We start from the raw sequence: 20,635 nt of genomic DNA, 5'->3' as shown, positions 1-20,635 counted from the left end.
ACCATTTATTGCACCATTGATTTTTCAGCAGAAAAAAAGGTTTTAAGCACCGGCAAGTAAAGATGTTTATAACAGATCATGCATTGGCTGGAGAATCTCTCTTAGAAGTACTGGATATCAACAACAAGGCTACCCTAAGGGCATAATTGTATACATGGAATCCAAGGGAAGACAAAGGAAAAATAAATAAATAATCATCTAACGATGATTTCCATCATAACTATTAAAGCATGTATTCCAATTTTGAGTTGTTGTTTGGGTAGTAAGTGGAAATCCCATATCCCACTCACAATACTCACCAAATTTCTTGTGACAAGAATTCAAATTGTAAAATCATAATGAGTGCTGAGTCGCATTGCCATTTTCTTTCCTATGCAAACAACATAAATTATAACATCAAAGGAAAACCCTTTTCCATTCCTTTTCCATTGTTTGGCATGGAATCCATGGTTTCCAATACGTAGCCTAAGGACATAAGATGAGCAGCACAGATTGCCATTTCTAGGCTTTTAGCCTTCTCCTTGTTACCTCACCCCTTCTACACGTGTCTAGATTCAAGCCCACTGATCTAAGAGTAGTAACAAATTGTAAAATCGTAAGGGAGCAAAGGACGTGAGTCATAAATTGTAAATTGTAAAATGAAAGATGGCAAGATATTTTATTTTCTACCATACCTAATCAAGATACATATAAAACATCATAACAATACCATAAATAGATGAAATCGTTTTTAGACTTCCCACCTTCCAAGTTCCAAATTCCAAAAGCTAAAGGCCCCAACCAAATGACAAGTGAACACCCAAATCTCATGTCAATTTGTCAATCAATGTCAATTGGATCCGCAACTCAGCATCTTCATCTCCACTATATATACATCGTTGGAGGTGTCCATGTATTGTATTTTTGGAAAAAGATACAAAAATCGAAAACCCCTCTAACTAGCAGTTATGCAGTGGGAGAGGTTTCTTTTTTTTCTCTTTTTTAAATGATTCAAGTGTGAAAGATGTTATTGGCATAAAAAGCCTCAAATTAACTTTGAAGGAAGAAGAAAAAGTTAAGTGAAGTGAATAGCAATTCTATAGGCCATGGTTCATTCACAAGAGAGATCCTTTTTTTCCTTCACAAATCAAAAGATTCGGTGAGGAATTTTGGAGTGGGATTCAGACATAGGATTGAAATAGTTTACTGTAAGGCTTGATTTCAAGCCCAATGCTAGCTCCTATGGAAGTGCCCACATGTCAACACAGAGCATATGTGAGATCCAAGCCGTCCATAAGGTTGGCCCCATGTCATATAATCTGGCCCACAAGCTAGCTGGTCCACTCAATGCGTAGGACAGAGTACAAAAAATGGACCGTCAAAGGAACTGGCTGACAGTCTGCATTCAAGATATACATACGGCTAATGAGTGAACAGCCTGGTTCCTAGGACAGGGAACATACATGATGAGGCACACCTGATGAACGGCTTGAATCTGCAAAAGAACTTGTACATGTAGAGGCTGGGAACACACCTGTAGAAAAGCAAACCCCTGAAGGAATTTAAAGTTCTTAATCTCCACATCTAAATGATAAACTCTCAACAAAGCTAGATTTTTCACTCCCTTCTCAAGAGATAGCAAGGTAGAATATGTAAATAAATAGTAGAAGTGGTTCTCCGCTTATCACACGCATTTGAACTACTAGTGAATAGAAGCCCCTCTTTCTTTTACTAGTAAAAGACGCGCACATGATGCATTTGCTTCCATGGCTTGGTCATTTACGGGTTTCAGCTTTCTTCTGTTCTTTGGCTGCAATGAATGGAGTACATCAATTTCGAATAGCATATTCAGTGCAAATTTAAAGGAATCAATAAACGATCTGAGGACAGACCAGCTTTCACTTCTTCTCGTTTCTTAGCAGCGTCAGCTCTTTGTTGTCGTATAAGGGATAGGCGTTCTGCATGATCAACAAAAACAAAATAAGAAGACAGTGAAGATTCCTCCAAGGAAGAATATCACTGAGGATTGACACACTAGAATCTTGTAATCCATTTAATTTTATTGATAATTAAAGTCCAAGCTTGTAAACTACAGCCAGCAACACTACACTGCTATCTGGGCCAAGGAATGATGTCAGCAACCATTTGTCGATGCATAGCAGACGTGCAAGCAGATGTATCAACAACAGAATGGCGGAAAAGTTGGGTTTACTCATTGCTTGCATTTATCATACAGATGTAAAAATAGAGCCACTGCTTACACTTGCCCTGTTGTTTTGCATAAATCCATTTTCCTTTTTTCGAGTTGAAATAGGACACTTTTGCACTATGATTCGCTTAAAATGGAAAATGGGTGCATGCAAATCAACTAGGGTGTATGCAAATATCAACTCCCCAAAAATATTTTCCTTCTGTATCTGTATGCATTGATTTCATGGTTTTCATATGGCTGTTATAGTTGCCGACATGTCAGGTCAACATCAATTTTGAGTCACCCCTTCAAAATATGGGCCAGCAAGAGGATATCAACCTACAAGATACTGATTATTCTGGTCAAATAGCTGAGATATCATCACATAACTGCCAAAATATCAGTCCATAATGACCGATATATCTTTTAAATGATTAAGCTATTGAATTGTTTTAAGAAATATTTGAATGAACATTCAATAATATTATCTTTTAAATTTCTTTCCCTTGATAGAGTGGAATGGGGGATTAGGATTAATGTAGCTGAACCCAATTAGCTGGGATAAGATTTAGATGATGATATGATCTTTTAAATTTTCTTCCGGTAACATCGGTTAATAGTGGCTGCAACAGCTGAGGTATTGTCCAAGACCTAGGTTCTAATGGCCAATATCATCATCATCACCACTGCCACTGCTGCCATTTTAGCCTTTGCTTTTAAACGGTAGATTGGCAAAGGTTTTACGACCGGCTGCCCGCTGGACATCAACCTTCCACTTTCACCCAGCCTCTCTACAGGCTATGGCAAAGATCAGTTGCATATTAAAAATACACATGTTTTCGAAGCCAGCACATGAGCCCTGTATCTCAGAATCGGCTGCTTGCTGCTATGATCTGAGACATCGGCACCTCAAACCTTGGTTTATATACGATAGATTTAACATATCTATCACTTACATCAATAGCAATATATTTTCTGAATTGTAGGAACCAGGAAGCCACCATTCACACCCTTTCTAATAAATAATGCCTCTTCTACTTTTGGTGATTTAATAGCATGTTTGTGCCATTGTATACCAAAAGCAGAAAAAAGGTGGGTTGGTTGTAGATATCCTTTCCCATATTAAATCGAATCGGAATGTTGGCACATCAACCTCTTTTTTAGGCTCTGGTGTCCCGCACTTCCAGTTCATGAAGAATGAAAAGGAATAAACTACTAGGTCTCTGCACTTATACCTAAATCTTTACGTGATTGTTCTGTTTTTCCTTGTTCCTGCAGCCGCATGAATCTCTCATGAGCCTTTTGCTTCTCTATCTCCTCCCTGCATACAAATACCAAGAGAAGACAAGGACATGATATATTCCACATGAAGGGAAAAAAATAAAATCATACATAACCACATCATAGAATAAGAAACTAGGTTGATGATGACGATAATGGTAGCAGCTTTGACGTTCATAATATACTACCCTCACCAGAACAGATAACCCTAGCGAAAAAAATCATCATCATCATCTAAGCCTTATACCAACTAATTGAGGATAAGGGAGGGGGTGTTAGGTTGGCAGCCGGTGTCAAACTTATGCCATAATTTCCATCATGAACCCAAGGGAAAAAATATCACAAATAAATTGTATCATATAAGGGAACAACAGAGTGATAGTCATGATGAGAATTGTGAATGACTCAACCTCTCCTTCCTCCATCACCCCACCAATAACAAGAAAACTAGAGCGATATTCAAGACATCAGGGTGTTTGTAGATCATTAGACCTCATTGAAATTAGGCAGAGTATGGCCAAATGTGGATAATCACAGTTTGTAAGGGTATTAGAATGAACTTGGCTAATAGCCAAAAAGAAGAAGAAGCAAATTTCATTGACTAAAGAATACCATAAAAAGGTTAACATAAAGATGAGCATGTGCACACCTTTCACGCCTTGAGAGATCCGTTGTCTTCTCAATCTGCGCATGAAGAAAATACTTCTTAGTACAATTCTAAATCTTTCCAACAAACAACAAAGAAATGCAAGGTACTCAATTGGCACCACTCAAACAAAACAGGCAACAGAAAGTATGTGAAGTATCAACGGACGGACAAAAAATATTCTAAAGCAACAATAATATACCAACTTTATTCTAACATGAGTGGCTCTGTTTATAAAATCTGTTTATTACATTAAACAAAAAATCAACCAGACAATATAATAAATTTTAGGAAAAGGAATCAGATTCATCATTCATCCACCGAGCCTTCACTCTCACTCTTAATTTGCAAATTGCAACTAAGAACTATGAGAGTGAAACCTTGTGAAAGCTAAACCTTGGCTAATTTGCATTCCAGACCCCAACAGGTCCACAAAATGATCTTGCTAGGTTCACAAATTGGTCTTTGCAAAGTTGCATAGAGGTATGAACGAATTCAAGAATTTTATCTTTGAATACACACAAAATCAGTGACTCAAGAGTCATACAGATTTTTCGAGGTCTCGATTAAAAGATATGCAATTAACTGCAGAAACTCACTGCTTATTTAGAATTAGGCCACAGCTTCATGGAGAGGAATCAAAGTTCCATGAATTACCACATCAGATGACTGACTGGAAAACTAACATTTTGAATTACACGATATATTCTCCCATCTCATATTGTATCCCTATACGTATTGATATATACAGAGTGCCATGTGATAAACATTAATACTAAATTAGAACTGCATGAAAAGATACTAAATACAAGCAATTGCAGATGGGCATAGTTCCTTTTCAGAAAGACATGCGAACAGGGGAAAACCATGCATCCCCCTCAGCACCTGGCTCTTTACAGAAGAGCTTAGAGTCCATATTATCAAATTAGTAACACTGCACTTCCACAGTGATTGCCCTATTTGAGCATTTTAGATCAAGGATGGTTATGTAGAACACTGGAGGGAATTGAGTATCCAACAGTCCTCTAGTTCATACAACTACCAAATAATGTGTACGAGGACTGTGGGAAGACTTAGTAACTCTGGATTTCCACAGTGATTGTCCTATTTGAGCATTTTAGATCAAGGATGGTTATGTAGAACACTTGAGGGAATTGATTATCCAACAGTCCTCTAGTTCATTCAACTACCAAAGAATGTGTATGAGGACTGTGGGAAGACCCAACAGCCTTCTAGGTTTAAGGAGCCACTAAAGTAGAAGAAACACTCTCTAAGCAAAGAGAGAAGAAAAAAGGAGGGAAAAAAACAGTTGTTATCTATTAAACATTACAAAAAATGATATGGATCCCCGTGTCACTACAAACATTTGGACCAGACCTCGGAGTATCCCACAGAACAATTTTAAATATTATATTTAATACTCTTCACATTCATAATGGAAGTTATCGCGTAAGTTTAACACTGGCTGCTAACCCAATGCAACCCTCCTCCTTTATCTGGCCTTTTGGACCACCAATGAGAGCACAAAACTCCCATAGGTGTAATGTATAATAGACTATTAAATAGGTTGATTATAATCAACACTATCTAATAGTCTATTACATAGGTTGATTGCACACAATCTAATAGTCTATTACACAGGTTGATTGCAATCAGACAGTTTATTACAATCAACAAGTTAACTTAGGAGCAATAGGTAATTAGATGATTTGGTCATGAGCAACAAAAACCAAGAACCGTGCCGGTTAGGAGTGAGTTGGTACAAGTTGAAGGCTCTAAAAGGGCAAGGGGCAGGTCCAAAAGGACGTGGGTGGAGGTAGTAAGAAAAGACTTGATGACCTATGGTCGAACTTAAGTTATGGCCCTTGATACAGTGGAATGGTGGAATAGGATTCACATAACTGACCCCAGTAAGTTGGGATAAGGCTTAGATGATGATGATGAATTTCTCTTTGCACATTTATGGGGTGTGACACTAGGCTTTTTTTTTTTTGGTGATTGTATGTAGCAACTGCATACGCCACCGGCCGAGATCACATATGGCAACGACCAAGATCACATGTGACAACTGTCGGATCAACAACCATGAGGCCCTCTTGATCCTAGTTGTTCATGATGGAGATCCTAGGTAATCCCCACATCAGCTCATTAAGCAAGCTTCTCTAATCAGTTTTTATTTTGTATTAATATGAGTATTAACATTATTTATTTTGCAAAAGCGTTTTGAACCATTATAAATCGAGATTAAGAAGAGGATTAATGTATCCAAATGAGAGGGCCATTTTACCTTGGGAGAGTTGATGATCCAACTGTTAAGATGGTGGATATGTATTTTGCAACACCATTTTGAACCGTTAGAAATAGAGATTAAGAAGAGGATTATTGTTTTCCAAATGAGAGGGTCCCTCTCATTTCACCTTGGGAGTTGATGATCCGACCATTAAGATGGTGTGTCAAATATCTATTAAAAGGGTTTAGAAATATCATTGCAATACGTAAGAAGAAAACAAGAGAGAAATTGAGAAAAGCATAAAGCAAATCACATACAGTCAAGAAGAGCACTTTCCCAATGCAATCACCAATCTCACGACATTCCCCTCTACGTTTGGGTGGCGTTAGATGATGTTGATCTTCTGATCTTTCACTAGTATCAGAGCATCTTAATTATATTTCCATGGGGCAATTGTGCAGCTTATCTTTATTAGACGCCCATCGAATGTGTAGTACCTTTGCTGCTTCTTGCTACCATTTCTATCATTAGCAAGCTTGCTAAAACCATAGCAAAGCTTGTTGTGAGGGCGAGATCTCTCCCAAGGAAGAAGACTTTGGTGTAGTGGTGTAGCTTCTTAAAGAAGCTAAGGTTAGAACAATATTTTAAAAATGAAAGGAATCTTTCCATTGCTTTTTTCAAGAGAGAGATTAAAAGCACTTAAACTTTTGTCAATGGACCAACAATCATATCACCTAAAAGTAATTCATAGTCACTTCTCCCTTCTCAACGATATCCTGTACATAATGATATTATACTTCAATGTGTTTGCTATTTGAGCTATTAGCTCCACATTGTATCAATCTAAATAAGCGTGGTTATCACAAAAAATGTGAATTGGCTCATCAATTATATCCAGCTCCATAACCTTTATGAAGCATTTAATCCAGATGGTAAAAGTAGAGGCTGCACTTCAAGCAAAAAATTCAACCTACTGAGTATACCTGGCAACACATCCATGTTTCGTTCTAGACCAAAAAACAACAGCTCCTCCAAAGAGGAAAACATGTCATGAGGTAGACTTGCTATTGTGCTTGTCCTCAACAAAATCTACATATCAATAACCTGAAATCACAAGTTTATCCACTTGAAAACATAACTCCAAATGCTCTGTACCTTTTCTATATCTAAGTATCCTTTTCACTGCAAGTCAGCATTATATGCTAGGATTACTTTAGTACCTGCTAATAAGGCCTACTATACAGTTGAGATCCAGCCTTGTACACAACACAACATACATCAAGCCACCCACTGCTTGCATGAGGAACATCTAATCTTTCATGTCCTTAGGACAATCATTTTTTGATAATTTTAAATCTTTTTCCATCATTCCATTCTGAATCTTTCTAGTATTATATCAAGATATCTCTCTTGACTCAAGCATAACAGCCAAGATTTTCAATCCTTAAAATTATTTTAATACCCAAAACATAAGATGCTTCTCCCATATCTTTCATTTCAAACATAGGGCTTAGCCACAACCAGTGTTTAAGTTATCGGCAAAAAGTCAATAATATCGACGATAATATCGGTGTCGCCAGCGCTGCGACACCGAAAACCCCTTTTTTCGTTTCTTTGCCAATTGTTGGCGAAATATCGGCGATTTTTTTTTTATACAGGCGATATTATCGGAATATTTCATTTCTTTCTACATTATCGATGAAATATCGGGAGATATTATCGAAATACGGGCGATATTATTGGAATATCAACTGTAGCCACCAACCACACAACCTATCACGAGAAAACTGTAGCTAACTACCTCTTTTCTCTGATAAATAGATAAAAATCAGAAGAAAAATCGGAATATCGGGGTTGAAATTGTGTGAATACGTAAAAATTGGGGGAAAAAAATTTCAAAGTGATTTTCGTACCTGGTTAATCGGAAGTCAGAACAGGAGCTTCTCGATCGACAGAGCCGGTACGCATATGCCCAAGGTAAGAAAAATCTCACCATCTCGCTCTTCGGTTTCAATTGAAAGCTCTATGTCTCAATTTCGGCGAAAAATTAGAGATTCGAGCAAGATTTACTCTCGATTTGGGATGATTTAGGGATTTCAAATCTCCCGCAAAACCCCTCTTATCTCACCATCTCCCGCAGAACCCCTCTTTAGGGTTTTTTTAATTTTTTCCCTCGAGTGAGAATCCCTCTCGCACTAGCACTTTCTCGAGTTTTAGGGGGAAATTGCATTTCGCACTAAGTTACTCAGTACGCTCTTATCGTACTGAGTAAACTCAGTTGGGCCCACCTTGAATGTATGTGGTCTATCTACGCCATCCATCTATTTTTCCATCTAATTTAAGGGGTTGAGCCCAAAATTGAAGCATATCTAAAGATCAAGTGGATCATACCATAGGAAACAGTGGGTATAATGATTTCAACCGTTGAAACCTTTCTAGGCCCCACAGTGATGTTTATTTGTCATCCAACCTATTCATAGGATCATACAAACATGGATGTAGGGAAAATACAAATATAAGCTTGATCCAGGTGTATGGTGGGCCTATGAATGTTTTAACGGTGAGAATCATTGTTCCCACTGCTATTTGTGATCCAATCTATTCATAAGGTCACACAGACCTGGATTAAGAGAAAAAACAAATATAATACTGATCCAAAATTTTAGTGAACCTCAAAAAGGTTTCAATGGCAGGGCGTTCAATCCTCCACTGCTTTTTACAATGTGGTCCACTTGATCTTTGGATCTGTCTTATTTTTCGGATCAAGACTTACAACGAGCTCACCAAGCGGAAGGTCGGTTTGGATATAACTCATACCTCATGATGGGACCCACAAAACTTGGTGACGTCAACACACTGGTGTGTGGTACACCAGCCAATCCGCTTTTAGTGAGTCCGAGATCTCACCATATCTCCTATAACGTGCGGATTAGGTACTACCCTCACCTGTTTAGAGCTCGGGACAGGCGGAGGATCCGACGGCCACTGAGAGGCCACCATGATGTATGAAATTTATCCACACTGTCCATTCATTTCTTCATATTATTTGAGAACATAATCCAAAAAATATAGAAGATCTAAATCTCAAATGGGCCACACGATGGTAATTAAATTACTACCGTTGAAAAATTCTTAGGGACCACAGAAGTTTTAGATCAAGATTATATTTGTTTTTTCACTTCATCCAGGTGTATATGACCATATCAAGGGGTTGGATGTAAAATAAACGATACAGTGGGCCCTAGGAAGGTTTCAACGGTGGGTGTCCTTAGCATCGTTGCTTCCTATGGTGTGGTCCACTTGAGCCTTTGATATGCTTTATTTTTTGTCCAGTATTCTAGAATGATATGAAAAGTGGATGGACAGTGTGGATAAGATTCATACATCACGGTGGTCCCTCAGTGGCCCTTGGATCCTCCGCCTGTCCTGAGCTTTGAACAGGCTAGGTAGTACCTAATACGTGCCCATCTGTTACACTCCAACGGATTGCGTAGTGAGTAAACTCTGTGAGGTCCACCTTGATTTATGTATTTGATCCATTCCATCCATCAATTTTACCAGATAATTTTAGGGCCTGACCCTAAAAATGAAACATATAGAATGTTCAAATGGACCACACCGCAGGAAATAGTTGAATTGAATGTCTACCGTTGAAAAATTCTTAGGGGCCATAGAAGTTTTGGATCAAGCTTATATTTCTATTTTCCCTTCATCCATGTCTGTATGATCTTATGAATAGGTTGGATGACAGATAAACATCACTGTGGGGCCTAGAAAGGTTTCAACGGTTAAAATCATTATACCCATCATTTCCTATGGTATGATCTACTTGATCTTTAGATATGCTTCAATTTTGGGCTCAACCCCTTAAATTAGATGGAAAAACAGATGGACGACGTAGATAGACCATGTACATTCAAGGTGGGCCCAACTGAGTTTACTCAGTACGATAAGAGCGTACTGAGTAACTTAGTGCGAAATGCGATTTCCTACTAAAACTCGAGAAAGCGCCAGTGCGAGAGGGATTCTTGCTCGAGGGAAAAAAAAAATTAAAAATCCTAAAGAGGGGTTTTACGGAAGATGGTGAGATAAGAGGGGTTTTGCAGGAGATTTGAAATCCCTAAATCATCCCAAATCGAGAGTAAATCTTGCTCGAATCTTTGATTTTTTGCCGAAATTGAGACATGGAGCTTTCAATTGAAACCGAAGAGGGAGATGGTGATATTTTTCTTACCTTTGGCGTATGTGTACCGGCTCTGTCGATCCAAAAGCTCCTGTTTTGACTTCCGATTAACCAGGTACGAAAATCACTCTGCATTTTTTTCCCCTAATTTTTACGTATTCACGCAATTTCAGCCCCGGTATTCTGATTTTTCTTCTGATTTTTATCTATTTATAAGAGAAAAGAGGTAGTTAGCTACAGTTGTCTCGTGATAGGTTGTGTGGTTGGTTGCTACAATCGATATTCCAATAATATCGCCAGTATTTCGATAAGATCTCCTAATCTTTCGTCGATAATCTAGAAAAAAAATGAAATATTCCGACAACATCGCCTGTATAAAAAAAAATCGCTGATATTTCGCCGATAACTGGCAGAGAAATGAAAAAAGGGGTTTTCGGTGTCGCAGCGCTGGCAACACCGATATTATCGTCTTTTCGCTGATAACTTAAACATTGGGCGAGCCTCACGTGGCTTGACGATCAGCGTGTTGATATAACCCAATTTCTTGATCTGCTTCTCCTATGAGATGGTTGCCCCCGTTCTAATGAATTGAAAATATGAGTCTGGATGATAAAGATATGGCCCATGGAAGATTTGGATGCGAGATGACCTATAAGTGGGCCTAATCGGATTTTGGGTTTGTGCTTAGATTTGATAGGTTCGGGCTCACAACCAGGCCTAATATGACTTTCGGCTTAGAGCCCACAACTAGGCCTAATATGACTTTGGGCTTAGGCCTTTGACTTGAGTTGGGCTTGGCTCCAGGCCTTATCATGGACCAAGGTTCGAGTGGGCTTGGGCTAGCCCGACTTGATTTTAACTAACTCTTTGCATAAAAAACCCAAAAATGAAAACACACAAGCACACACTTCCAACAAGGCTCCTTTCCCAAACAACCAACCACTCCTTGATTTGAAAAGAAAAGGAAGGCTTTAATCTCTCTCATGAAAAAAGCAAGGGAAAGATTCATTTCCCCTTTTAAAATATTATCTAACCTTAGCTTCTTCGAGTAGCTGCACCACCACACCATTGTTTTCTTCCTTAGGAGAAATCTTGTCTTCATGACAAGCTTTTGTAACCGTTGTTGCAAGCTTGGCTAACGGCAGAGATGGACCATACATTCGATGAACGTCCAATGAAGATAAACCACTGATGGTCAAGATCGATTGTTCAATACAATTCCTCCGCAAAAATTTGATCCAGATTCTTTGATACCAGTGAAAGACCATAAAATCAAAATCGTTTAATGCCACCGAGACGAAGAGAGGAATGTTGTATGGCTATTAATCATAATGGGAGTCTCTTCCTAGGTGATTTACTTTATTATTTTCTTGATTTCTCTTGTTTTCTTCTTATGTATTGCAGTGGGATTTCTAACCTTCTTTTATAGACATCTGATCCACCATTCTAACAGTTGGATCATCAGCTTTCCCACAGTGAAACGACCCTCTCATTTAGGAAACGTTAATCCCATTCTAAATCTTGATTTCTAAAGTTTCAAAATGGTTTTGCAAAATGAATAATGTTAACACTAGTATTAGTACAAATGAAAACCAATTAGAAGCTTAATTAACAAGCCAACATAGGGATTACCAAGGATTTGCACCACAAACATCTAGGATCAAGAGGGCCTTATGGCCATTGATCCAACATCTCCCACTTGGACATGAGGGCCAAGTATGCCATAAGGTTTTACTTCCGCTATTTATGGATTTACCCTTTATGTACAAATTTTCATCATGAGTTTGTTTTTTCACTCTCCACGAATATGCCACCCATTCACTTATCCTGGGGCTTTCGAGTTGTCACCGACTTAGGCATCCCTAAGCACATTAGGCCTACATGCTTTGCAAACAATTAAGCACTTACAACTTTTGTCAATGGATTGGCAATCATATCACCTGAAGGTAGTTACTTCTCCCTTCTCAAAGATATCCTGTTTATAATGATATTGTACTTCAGTATGTTTGTGTTTTGAGCTATTACATCCATTTTGTATCAATCTAATTACAGATTGGTTGTAAAAAAAATGTGAATTGACTCGTCAGCTATATCTAGCTCTATATCTTTTATTAAGTGTTTTATCCAGACGACAAAAGTAAATGTTGGGCCCCACTACTCAGAAGGAACCTATCAAGCGATGAGGACCACGATCTTACTTCCCACTCATCTTTGCAGAGTCTTTTCCCCTCCAGTTCAGCGGAAGATTCCCTTTGATGGAGTTTGTTGAGATCGGACATCTTTTCGGTGCATTCCTTCTACGTCTACCTTGACTCAGTTGGCAACCCGAGTGGTGCTCATCATACGGGAGCGGTGTGGTTCTATTGCACTCCCTCCAAAGTGGCAGCTTTTGCATGGCTGGTTGGAAGGAAATGTATTCATACAGTCGATAACCTTGAGAAACGGGGCATGACTCTCCCTAATGCATACCTCCTTTCCCTTAGGGATGAGGAGACAGTCGATCACTTGTTCCTTCATTGCTCTGTAGTGGCGGAGATTTGGTTATGTGGCTAGCAGTTGGCCTCTGTGGTTTGGGTGATGCTGGCTGATATTGAGGGCTTTTCCACTCTTGACATGCAGAAGATGGAGGCTCATTAGGAAGGAGGAAATGGTGTATCCTCCTCTTAGCTGTTCATTGGGGGATTTGGATGGTGAGAAACAATCGGTGTTTCTGTAACTAGTCTGCATTTCTCAGTGGGGTTTGGAACCGGATTTTGGGTTTATTAAGGGATTGGGCTCCATAATGATTTTTGGCTCTACCAATTGGGGGACTGGTTTGTAGTTTTTCAGGTTTGAGCCTTGGAGTGATCTGGGGTTCCTTCAGTCGGGGGACTGGTTCGTTGTATCTTTTCATTGTTTTTCTTTCATTCTCTCTGCTTTGTTTGTTTGACTGTTTTTCTTGAATAAATATTTCACCTTTCACAAAAAAAAAAGAAAAAAGAAAAAAGAAAAAAGAAAAAAAGAAAAGAAAAGAAAAGAAAGGTTGCACTACAAACAATAAACTCAACCTCCTAAGTAAATATGGTGAGACGTCTCTGTTACATACAAAACCAAGAAACAACAGCTCCTCCAAAAAGAGAAAGGTGTACTAAGGTAGACTTGCTATCGTCTGTGTCCCCAACAAATTTGGCATTTGAATAACCTAAAACCTCAAGCTTAACTGCATAAAAACATAACCTCAGCCACTTTATACCTTTGATATGTCCAAGTATCCTTTTCACTGCTTGCCAATGTTTATACTAGGATTCCTTAGAACCCGCTAACATGGCCTACTACGTACCTGAGATTCGGCCTTCTATACAACATAACATTCATCAAGCTACCCAGTGCATGGGCATAGTGAACATCTAATCTTTTTGTATCTCAAGTTATTTTAATACCCATAACATAGGTCAACAGCCAAGATCGCATATGGCGATAGCCTAGATCTTCAATGAATGGCCCAAACCATTCATTTTGTCCAGACACCCTTTCCATGTGCAGTTTACACCAAATCAAGTGCACGACCAAAGAAGGAAAGAAGAGCTATAAAAAAACCATTTACGTCCATATTGCATCACTCTAAAAGCCGGAAACAAAGCGTGTCACATAGGGTGTGTCATCAGTGGGACACATGTTCCGTGACACAACCTCCATGAGACATGGCATAAAGCCTCTGTGAAAGACAGTTACAACTGTTGTCACCTAAAATAGGTGAGACTTCCAGGGGTAATCCTTATCATCTCCCATCGCATCCCAAGCCGATAAAAAGGGTTGAAAACCCTTAGAAAGCAAAGGCAATCGCAAGAACATCAAAACCCTGCCAAAATCCAAGCTCGGAGAGGTTGCGACATCAGCATCAACTCCCGTGACACCCTGCATCATCCTTGAAGACCTCGGCACAACTTTCAATAGCCCCAATTTGTTGTTTCTTCTTTCTTCGTTGTAAGCAAGTTTCAGGTCTAGGAGAGTCCCTTAATAGACACCTTTACTGAATACAATGGTCACATAACCAATAGAAAGTCTTAAAAGGCTTCTAGTTCTAGAAAGAGCCCCCTTTTCAATTCAAATTCTCACAGAATTTGAGTAACACTTATCCTACTCCTATTAATAGGAATAATCATTTGACACCCCTAAGATCTGTATACTACAACTAGTTGGACCAATGAGATGGCTCTCAGGCCTTCCAAACTCAACCCTAACAGTCTAGAAGGCCTCTCTATTTCACACATGGCCAGCTCTATTAGTCATAGGACACCTATAATCCTTTAAACAATAAAATAATTAAAAAAGTCTAAAACAGTGACATCTTGTATGGACAGATTGGGCCCCCCAACAATTGGCCAGATCCTGGGGCCAACATCATGTTCCCTCCCCTCATGATTTGACTTTTAACTACCTCTGGATTTGGATTGGGGCTTCACAAGTCACCAATTGGAAACAAGAACGTCACTGAATAATAACACTATGTTTCATCTGGTGCGAATATGAGACAGGTCAAGATTGTCACTGGACTAACAGGTATGGTTGTATTTATAGTGTCAGTGCCAGCCACTTGACCAATCTGAACTAATCTTGGAAATGAAATGTCTATGAACAAAGATTGAAGAAAATAAATGACTACTTCAACCATGTCCAACACTAAGAGGATCTCTTTGAGAAGAACCTTGAATAACCATTAGGCACACATCATGCATGTGCAATTGGTATAAATTAAAGGGACAAAAGTATTGAGATGTGTACTTAGTCGATGTTATTAAAACGATCTGAGAAATTTGAAGTGGAAATTTCGTACTCAACATATATTGGATATGTGTGTGTAGAAAGTGCAAGCTGCATTGTCGTTTTATCAAGACATTTCTCATATGTATTGTTGTCAAAATTCTACAATTCATAATTTGCTAGATTTGTGATTTGAGTTTAATCTTAAGCAAAACAATTTGAATCCTACCTTCGAATCCCTTTTTATATGAACATTACGGTTTTATGATTTAATCCTACGATTTATGATTCAAATCATGATTTACGATTCAATTTATACTTGTTTTCTTCTATAGCTTCATTTGACTTTCATTTTATGTTTTTTAATTGGTGGGGGCATTAAGAATCATTTTTAAAAAAATACCTTAAAAAAAGAATTGTTTAAAAAAGGTAAATTATTTTATTTTGTTCTTTATAAGAGATTAAATGATATATATTTTCTTCAATGTTAAATCGTAGAACTTTTTTTATTTATTTATGATTTCTTACTTCTTAAATGGCCCAAACACCAAATTGATGTATGACTTATTTGGAATGTTTATATGAATGGTTATGATCATGTTGACTTATATGTATTGTGGAATGATGGTTAGAAATCAAAATATCTTTTTTCGTGGGTTTACGGAATCAAATGCCACCTTTCAAATGCAATTATACATTCAAGAAAGATAACAAGAACATAAATTATTAAAGGATCCTTGTATTTTTTAAGGAAACTTTCTTGTAAGACAAAGAAAAAGGAAAAATAAGAGTCATCTAATTTTTAAGTAATACCATGTCATGATAGTGTTAAAGTTTTAAATTTTTTTCTGATTTATTTATATTTTTTATATTTTAAAGAAAACCATAAAAAAAATCTTACAATTTGCAATTCGATATGATTCAACCCCTATTACGATTTGTGATATGATAACGGTTTTGACAACATTGCTCATATGATATGGAGAAGAAAGCTGTCTCTCTGGTTTACCTTCTGATACTGAATTTGATCAAGCCAGTCGATTCAAAGCACTACCAAAAGCATTATCAGGGAAAGTTTCTAACAAAGTCTGAAGCACTGCTGAAGAAAGTACAACCAAGAAGATATGTCAGACTTACATCAACATCTCTGGCTTTCACATTCTTTGGTTTTACCAGATTAGGATTCTCAATCTCAATAACACTTTGGGGACCTTTCCTTTTCTGCCAACATTCACACCCAGTTATAGATAAGAAGCAAGTGAATACAATATTCAGTCTTCTTTTGATATAGGTTAATGAAATATCAAGCTGATAACATGAACTTTCCAAATGAGAAGAGAAGCACTGTAATGGAAACAAATAATAATAATAATAATGTATCTTACTAACCTTCTTTCCAAATAAACTGTAGCTTACTGACCTCAGTTTCTTCTTCTTCAGATTCCTCTTCTTCTTCGTCTTCGGCTACTTCCTGATAGTATCAAAGAGATTGGTTCTCTATGTCCGAATAGACATGAAAGAGTATGCAAGACAATGAAAATTTAATAGATTGATCCCAAAGAATCATTTGAACTTGCTAATATAAAAGGGGACTAGCACAAGCAGCAGAATTGTCTTCAATAATAGGGAGGACGTATACTTGCAATCTAAGCGCAAGTTTAAAGATGTGATCATAACATCTCAACCAGAGGAACAAATTGACATACCTGCTTAAAGGTGCGAGGACGAGTAGAGGTTCCAGCAACTGCAATTATATAGGTATGTGATTAGACTTGAGAGAAGTTACTTGATATTCTGCAAGCATATGATGCTTGATAAGCAGGCACTTGTTTGTACACAGGGCATGCATTAACTCGAATTGAACTGCCTGAATTGTGGAACACAGTGAAACTAAGTCACAATTGGAGAAGCAGATTGGATGAACACTTTCAACCTCCGATTCATGGACACTTGCTGAAATAACGCCATTGGATACTTTCCATTTCAACCACCCAATAAATGCCCACCAATTCACTAGTCAAACAATCAAATAAGGGCCTGTTTGATTTGCTGTAATTCCATGTAATTAACGGTAAATACAAAATGATGGCATTCAAAACGTGTTTGGATGGTCTACACCGCGCACTTGTAATTCGCCTGACATTTCAAGGGGCGGAATCAGAGGATTTCTCTCAAGAGCCAACTTCTCAAAAAAATCCTTATGAAATCAGGAGAGGATTTCCTCCTGTGGCAAGATGATTCCTGACTTCTATGGGTCCCATTGTGATGTAGGTGTTTTATCCACGCCGTCCATCTGTTTTGCCAGCTCATTTTAGGTCATGAGCCAAAAAATGATGCAGATCCAAATCTCAAGTGGACCACACCACATAAAACAGTGGGGATCAAATGCTGACCATTGAAAATTTCTTGGGAGCCGCAAAAGATTTGGTTGAAGCTTATATTTGTGTTTTCCCTTCATCCAGATCAGTGTGACCTTATGAACAGGTTGGATGGCAAATAAAACATTTATGTGGCCCCGAAGAAGTTTTCAACGGTGGCTGTTGGATCCCCACCATTTTCTGTGATGTGGTCCACTTGAGCTTTTGATCGGCATCATTTTTAGGCTTACGCCCTAAAACGAAGTGGCAAAAAGGATGGACGGCATGGATAAAACACATACATGACAGTGGGCCCCACAGAGCATGAGCCACATCGTTTCTCCAATTCGTCAAAACTTTGCTGGTGTTTGTGACAGGAGAATAGTTTTGGGATTTCTGCCTCATTTTGCGCCTTTGGAGCTACACTAACCTAGTAGCTGTCATCTTTTAACAGATGACCTTTGACTAGAATTACCATTGTAAGAAATAAATATGGATTTCGGTCAAATTACCAGTAATTATGGCAAATCAAACAGGCCCTAAGTGTTTTTATTTTTTATTTTTTTGGGTCTATGATACATCTAATCTAGGTGGTATAGTTTTGCCAGTTCAATTTAAATTTACTTGTATACCATGTGAACAATATCTCATCGCCTGTGTGTCATCCATCACACTCTGCCAGAGTATCAAAGTTTTCCTCTTAGAAAACAGAAGAAAGTGTAAAATCAAATACTGAAAATACAAATGAATGTGCATTCATCAAGTTTGGTTGGCCATTGTCCATTTGGTGTTCGAAAGCAGATCATACTGATGCATCCAAACAAGAACCGATAGGTTGAAAACATTTAGAAATATGATCAAACAGCATGCACTTGGGTTTTAAATTTAAAACTCCGAGCCGATATCTCATTTTAGAAATTACAGAAAATAATTTGAAAATAGCTGGTTATTGTAGGTTCCTGTTAATCTACAACTTATCATGTGTTTGGAATCGTGCCAATTTCGTCAGTACGTAAGGTGAAGTTACGGCCTACAGGACGTATTCTCTATTGTAGCGAATTCGGAGTAATGCAAAGGATACATATGGTTACACAAACCAGTGCGGAACACGTGTGCAGGATGTCCCAGATCTAGACCGTTCATCAAGTGGGTGCATGTGCACTGGCACCCAAAAAAGGCTCATCCATCAAGTAGGCTACCAACGGCCTACCCTAAGTACAAGTTCCGTTCGCCGGATTTCTTTGGCCAGCGCCTGTAAATGGTGGGGCCCACCTAATTTAGTCATTCGATGTCGAATTTTTGACATTAATCCGTTCAATAATGACAACGCTGTTCGAAGATATTCGGAAGAATTTAAAAGAAAGCAGAATTTGATTTGAGCATCAATCAGATAATGAATAACCCTAGAAATCGAAGAGAGAGAGAGAGAGAGAGAGAGAGAGAGAGAGAGAGAGAGAGAGAGAGAGAGAGAGCGCATACGCATCTCCTCGGGGGTGGAGAAATGCCTGCGGCCCGTAGGCTTTCCCTTGAATTTTCCCCTTCCCATCGTCGAAGCCGATTGAGAAGAGAAGAATCTCTCTCGTTCGCTTCCTTTTATCTTCTCTTTCGGCGTTTCCGAAATCCCAACCAGGCCTTGGTTAGTTTCGGAGTAACTCGCGGGAAAGAGAGTTCTTGAATGGGGTGGAGACGGGCCGGGTACCGGGCTTTCAACCGTTATCCGCCACTGGGCTGTATGTGCATGGCCCGGTCGAGTTTCGGGCCGGATTTGAGGTCAGTTTCGCCCGATCCGGGACGCTCCAAACTTCATGCGTCCATAGATTCTATTTTTCGATCATCAGTTAGGTAAACCATGAATTTTGAATCTAGACCGTTGGTTTTCATCTTCTAAATGTCTATTTATTTGTGCATGTTTGGACACCTGATCACAAGATGGAGTAGGAACTATCACAATCCGAAATAGGGATTTGAACAATTTCTGGCCGGGCCAGGGCCAAGCCCGGCCCATTACCACCCTTCCCGCATCTTTGTACTGCACACGTTGGCTTTCGGTTTCTAACGAGTGGGGCCCACAAATCAGAATCCAGGCCATTGATTTGTTGTTTCCAACCGCTGATCCCGTGGCTCAAAATAATAGTCGGTGGTACAGTCTTAACTGTACGATTCGTGGGCCGCAGATAGATGGTTCAGGAGGGAGAAACGACAACCGTCCAAGTTCAGCTGACAGGTGTCGAAAGGAGGGTTGCTGGGGTCCGTCCACGGTCGAACTCAACAGGCAATGGTCTGGAATTACCACGTTGTGGGCCACGAAGGTCAGATTTGAAAGGCGGATATGCTAACGGGACTCTGAACGGGTGATGGTTTTTCGAGGCAATTTGCAATTATTACGGGCTTTGTGACACTCCAATGCTCTGCATTTCCCGCTGCCCACTTGTCCGATGAAATACGTGTCACAGATCTGGGACATTCATTAGGGGAGCGGATTAGGTGTTACCTTACCCTTTGGGCCCACCTTATTGCTTTCTTGTATATCCACTCCGTCCATCCGTTTTTATAGCCCATTTTGGCCGTGGTCCCAAGAATGAAGGAGGTCCAAATCTCAGGTGGACCATACCAGTGGTGATTGAACATCCCACCATTAAAAACTTTTCTAGGGACACATTAAAGCCCACCGTAATGTTTAATTTCCATCCAACCCGTTGATAAGGTCAAACAGACCTGGATGAAGGGAAATTATAAGGATAAGCTTGATCCAAAACTTGTATGGCCCATAAAAATATTTTAATGGTTATTCACCACTGTTTCCAACGGTATGGTCCACCTGAGGTTTGGATATTCTTAGGTTTTGGAATCACCTACTAAAATGAGCTGAGGAAACGGATGGACGGCGTGGATATACAAATTTTTTTTTATAAAGGTGGGCTCCACACAGTAAGGGTAACAGCTAATCCACGCCCATTCATTGGGTATGGGCACTTTGAGCATGCCCTGGCCAAAAATAACGTGGGTGATCTGGTCAGTAAGGCCAGAC

General features: G+C 39.0%; 1 protein-coding gene across 2 annotated transcripts; it reads right to left on the bottom strand.

Annotated features, from left to right (window-relative positions):
• Nucleotides 1-1,518: 1,518 nt before the first annotated feature.
• Nucleotides 1,519-19,434, bottom strand: LOC131245303 (uncharacterized). Of its 2 annotated transcripts, XM_058244652.1 has the most exons (8): nt 19,087-19,415; nt 16,957-16,994; nt 16,671-16,721; nt 16,388-16,471; nt 4,101-4,135; nt 3,406-3,491; nt 1,872-1,937; nt 1,519-1,789 (listed from the first exon to the last, which is right to left on the bottom strand). In XM_058244652.1, exons 1-8 carry the CDS (start codon nt 19,151-19,153, stop codon nt 1,755-1,757), a joined length of 462 nt encoding a protein of 153 aa, XP_058100635.1. In that variant the 5' UTR covers nt 19,154-19,415; the 3' UTR covers nt 1,519-1,754. The 2 variants fall into 2 exon arrangements, with proteins under 2 accessions (XP_058100635.1, XP_058100636.1); XM_058244653.1 differs by lacking the exon at nt 16,388-16,471 and having other exon boundaries at nt 19,087-19,434.
• Nucleotides 19,435-20,635: the final 1,201 nt, after the last annotated feature.

This window comes from Magnolia sinica, chromosome 5 (assembly GCF_029962835.1).
Source record: "Magnolia sinica isolate HGM2019 chromosome 5, MsV1, whole genome shotgun sequence".
In the NCBI taxonomy this organism is placed as follows: Eukaryota; Viridiplantae; Streptophyta; class Magnoliopsida; order Magnoliales; family Magnoliaceae; genus Magnolia; species Magnolia sinica.
The sequence above is the reverse complement of the archived record's forward strand: the minus strand, read 5'-3'. Positions and strand labels throughout refer to the sequence as shown.

Coding starts and splice junctions, on each gene's coding strand:
- LOC131245303 (XM_058244652.1), bottom strand. CDS start 19,153: ATGGGAAGGGGAAAATTCAAGGGAAAGCCTACGGGCCGCAGGCATTTC. Junction 16,472..16,670: donor CTGAAGAAGAAGAAACTGAG/GTCAGTAAGCTA, acceptor GAATGTTGGCAG/AAAAGGAAAGGTCCCCAAAG. Junction 3,492..4,100: donor GATCTCTCAAGGCGTGAAAG/GTGTGCACATGC, acceptor ATTTGTATGCAG/GGAGGAGATAGAGAAGCAAA.